This window comes from Rosa rugosa, chromosome 4 (assembly GCF_958449725.1).
Source record: "Rosa rugosa chromosome 4, drRosRugo1.1, whole genome shotgun sequence".
Taxonomy (NCBI): Eukaryota; Viridiplantae; Streptophyta; class Magnoliopsida; order Rosales; family Rosaceae; genus Rosa; species Rosa rugosa.
Window position 1 is genome coordinate 52,762,333 of NC_084823.1, and position 4,337 is coordinate 52,766,669.

The 4,337-nt window shown below is 39.7% G+C and overlaps 1 protein-coding gene across 1 annotated transcript; it reads right to left on the reverse strand.

The window, feature by feature from the left end:
- Positions 1-332: 332 nt before the first annotated feature.
- Positions 333-1,335, reverse strand: LOC133745623 (uncharacterized). The gene has a single exon (XM_062173729.1). The coding sequence runs from the start codon at positions 1,271-1,273 to the stop codon at positions 521-523; it is 753 nt and encodes a 250-aa protein (XP_062029713.1). The 5' UTR covers positions 1,274-1,335; the 3' UTR covers positions 333-520.
- Positions 1,336-4,337: the final 3,002 nt, after the last annotated feature.

A 4,337-nucleotide genomic window follows, 5' to 3' on the forward strand; every position in this document is an offset into this window, starting at 1 on the left:
CCCAATCTCTCGTATCGTGTAGTTCTGCTTCTTTTTATCATTCTTCTACTAGTTTGTTGTTGTGCTCCTATTTCTATACACACCTCACTGCTACGTTGGGTATTGGTAAGTAAATTTTTGATTTGGGAGAATAAGACTAGTCTTTCCTGAGTTGGATTTTAAACAGAGAGATGATAGACCAAAAGATTTTTGGTGTTTATTTAGTATCAAAAAGTTATAGGACATATTAATGTATTAATACATTAAATATATATTGATTATATATGTAGATTAGTGATAAGGTAATTAAAATTAATTTTAAGCTGCTATTTATATTGAACAATTAATCAATCTGCCAAAAAATTTGTTGTGTTATTGTTCCAGGCAAATTACACATCTCATTGAAAAATGGATCAAGATTTTTCTTTGGTTTGATGTTGTCTATTATCATAACTATGCCAGTATGCCTTGCAAGTTGCAACTGTACAACTTGGTATCAAAATTTCAAGAAAAAAAAAAGAGAGTTAAAATTAAAGATAAATCAAAATAATCTCCTGCGTCTCAAGCTTTTGGATGAGGCCTTAGAAACCAAGTAGCCCACACCCAAACACATGACCCAAAAGCCCACGTCCACAGCCCATCTCACTCCCTCCACATCCATCTCCAACTCCTCCTCAACCTCCTCCACGTCACCATCCTCCTCCAAATCTCCACCGTTCATTTCCCCGCAAGTGCAACAACATCCGCCGTCCGATTCCTCGTCCACCTCCGGTATCTCCTCCAGCGGATGAAACCCACACTTTCCCCGCCTTTTCACAATCATCGCCACCCTCTCGCTCATCGCCACGTGTCCCTCCACCGCCACGCACACCTCCGCCGCCGTGACCTCCTCCCCGACACTCTCGCTCTCCAGCACGCACTTGCACTCCAATTTCCACTCCTGCCCCTCGTCTTTCCTGAAAATCCCCTTCAACACCTTCTCCTCCCTCAAATACGCCTCGAACTGGACCCCGTCGCCGGCCCGAACCGCCTCCCGCGACCCGAATATCGCCTCCCCCTTCCTCACCTTCGCATTAACCGCCCGATAGAGCGTCACGAACGCCGGCGAGTCGGGTCGGATCTTTGACCCGTCGATCTCCAGAGCGGTGCCGTTGATTCTTGGAAGATACGAAAGAGTGAGCGATTCCGGTAACGGCTTATGAGAATCCAAACCCGAAAACCGTATGAAGAAAGCTTGAATCTTTAGGGCTTCTCTTCTGGCCCGAAAGCCGGGGTAGTCCGTCGACCTACACATATGGAGCTCCGAATTCTGACCCGAATAGATCGGTTTGGGTTTCCTTTTTTGGAGGTCTGAGAGGGTTTGGGTTTTTATATTCTGGGGTAATCCGTAGGGCACACGGTTTATGATGCTGACGTGGACAGAACGCCTAAGCCAGCTGGCACGTTGCCGCCAGTTTTTGAGAAATTCTACGTGCCGCGGGGTTTCGGCCTAGGGTGTACGGTAGTGGATGGGGTACGATTGGATCAGGTGCTTTGCGGAGTTTGAGCCGTTGGATTACAAAGGTTGGGTGATTGGACGGCGGGGATGTGGGAATGGGAAGGTGCATGAACATTGAATGGGACAAAGGGTGGTTTTGTCTTGGTTTTAGGGTTGCAAGTCAATTTGCATTCAACAAGGTCCAAGATTTTTATGATATTTTTGGGCGCTTTTTTCAAGTGGGGAAAACAATGATTGATGATATTTCAACCAAAAGAGAAAAAATATCTGATCTGCAAATAATTATTGATAAGAACTAAGATATAAAAAAAAAAAAAAAAAGAATTTTAGAAGTTTTTTAGATGCTGGGTGTATTGATAAAAAATTTGGGTGCACTAAGCTTCTGTATTTCTAGTTTAGTGTACCAGCCTTTTTATAATTTTAGGGAATTTTTTCTATTTATTTTTTATGCGGGACTTTTTAATTATTGACACTCGAATGCTGAAATTCTATGTAATTTTCATTTGTCCATTATATATAAAATATCTAAAATGTCCTCAATTCAACACTGAACTTTTCAAAACAATACGCCAATGGGTTAGTCCAATACCGGTGCTTAAAAAACAAACCAAAAAAGAATTCAAAAACACTACGGCAATAAGAATTTTTTTAGGGAAGGAGGTCAGCCTTTTAATTAATTAAAAGAGATTACAAATGACAGAGTTCAGCTGCAACTGCAGCTTGAAGAAAAACAGGGGTAGAAAAATAAAAACAAGCTTGCACAAGAGTACTAGCATGCGCAGCTAATAGGTGAGCCACCAAATTTGCCTTCCTTCCAATATGAGTCACTGTCAGATTGATATGTGACTCCAAGACAAGACCAAGATCTTCATAAAGACGCCCCAAAGCAGAGGTATTACAAACTGCATGGGAGTTTAATTGACGCTGCACTTCCATAGCGTCAGTTCCCAGCATTGTCGGCAAATAGGCATGATCCACAGCAAATTCTACAGCCATTTTACAAGCCAAAATCTCAGCATGCTCTGGAGATATCAAGCCACTCAGAGGACAGCTTCCACCTGCAAGCATAACTCCATGAGAATCACGAATCACAAAACCTGCACCCCCCTTCTGGTTATATGATTAAAAGCACCATCAACATTTATTTTAAGCAAACCAATTGGAGGAGCAACCCACCTCACTGCCCTGAAACTTCAAATAGCAATACTTGACAGGACCCGCCCTGGATTTCACCCAGAAATCCGAAGTGGCCCTGCGGAACCCACCTTAGAAGAAATTCTACCAAAAATTTGGCGGAACTTTCCCTAAAAATGAACTACCCAAAACATGTAGAAAGACATTTACATTTCTAAACCATCCATCCTTATACTCCTGGAGCCACCCTGCTCTCCAAATCACAACATCTTCCAATTCACATTACACAAATCTCAACTTAATAACATTAATTCCACGGTTATCAGAGCAATTCTAAAATAAAAGGTGTAATAGAATAAAAAAGTAAAGAAGGTAAAGGATCAATAATTCCTACAATGAGGAAGCAATGACAGCTATGCCTCAACTCCATGTATGCCCGACCTCAACTAATCTAGCTTGCAAACTGGGCATATGAAATCGAATAGCCCAGGGGAGAAGTATTGAAAAACACGTTAGTGTGAGTGGACAAAAATAAATAATCAAGATAATTTAAATGAAGCAAATTTGAATACTTTCCCACGTATTTAAACTTATAAAACCTTGATGCATGCAACGTTTATAAAACGTATGTCTTTAAACTCAAAATCTCGTAAAAACATACCAACTCCGCTGGTTAAGAGAAATCGGACTAGCCCCGCTAGTCAAGTAACAATAGGATATGGGAAAGAAGAAATTATCACAATACGGCCATACGGGTAAAGGAGCCCCTTAGGCTCTACCCTTGACTGTCACTCACACATAGATTGTGTGATGATGAGAACTAATAACCTCGACTACCGCTCACGTGAGGAGGAGAATAAATCACCTCGACTGCCACTCACAAACACAAAGTAAGTGAGGAGGAGACACTATAGAACGATCCCAGTATGGTGAAGAAAATGATCGAAAACCAGTAAATCCATAAATCCATAAAGCTTCCCCAATTTCTCACGAGAAAAATAAGTATATTCCAATGACGTGGCCCCCCACGCCAAAATATTCTCAAATTCATAACAAATAGGCAAGAAATAATCAATAACTATAATTCCATTGAAAATCCCATCTCCGATAATATTTCTGAATCTCAAAATCGACGAAAAAAATATATATTAAATTCCAGAAATCACTTCGGAAAATATTCGTCGAAAATCATATATATCATAATTTCAAATAATAATCATATATCGGAGATAAACATCGAAAACTCAATATCCAAAAATAATATCACGAATCCATTTCCCAAATCATAATTAATCTTTAAAAAATCAATTCATATTCCCGAAAACAATTCATAAATCCAAATCCGAGCATAAAAATTTCATATCCGAAATTCATATGGAAAACAATGCCAAAATTATAATCCAAAGCAAAATATTATGCTCAATAAAATGATAAATAAATAAATCAATGAAACATCATTTCGGGAAAATAATTGCATGCATCGTTATTTAAAACAAAAGTCCACTCACAGTACTATTTAGGTGACCATGCATACGGGTTTCTTCGTCGAGCGGTAACTCGGTATAGCGCTATTTACACAATTATATTCCGTGAATAACAATTCGGCAATTAAATACGATTCCAAAATCAATCCTCTTGAGTCAACATCACCATTTCCTTCTCCAATTCAACCCAAACATTACCACTAACACCATTTCATTAATTTACAAGTTCTAGGGCAGATTCG

What these genes read in the sequence shown, in the direction of transcription:
- LOC133745623 (XM_062173729.1), bottom strand. Translation starts at nt 1,273, where the DNA reads ATGTGTAGGTCGACGGACTACCCCGGCTTTCGGGCCAGAAGAGAAGCC.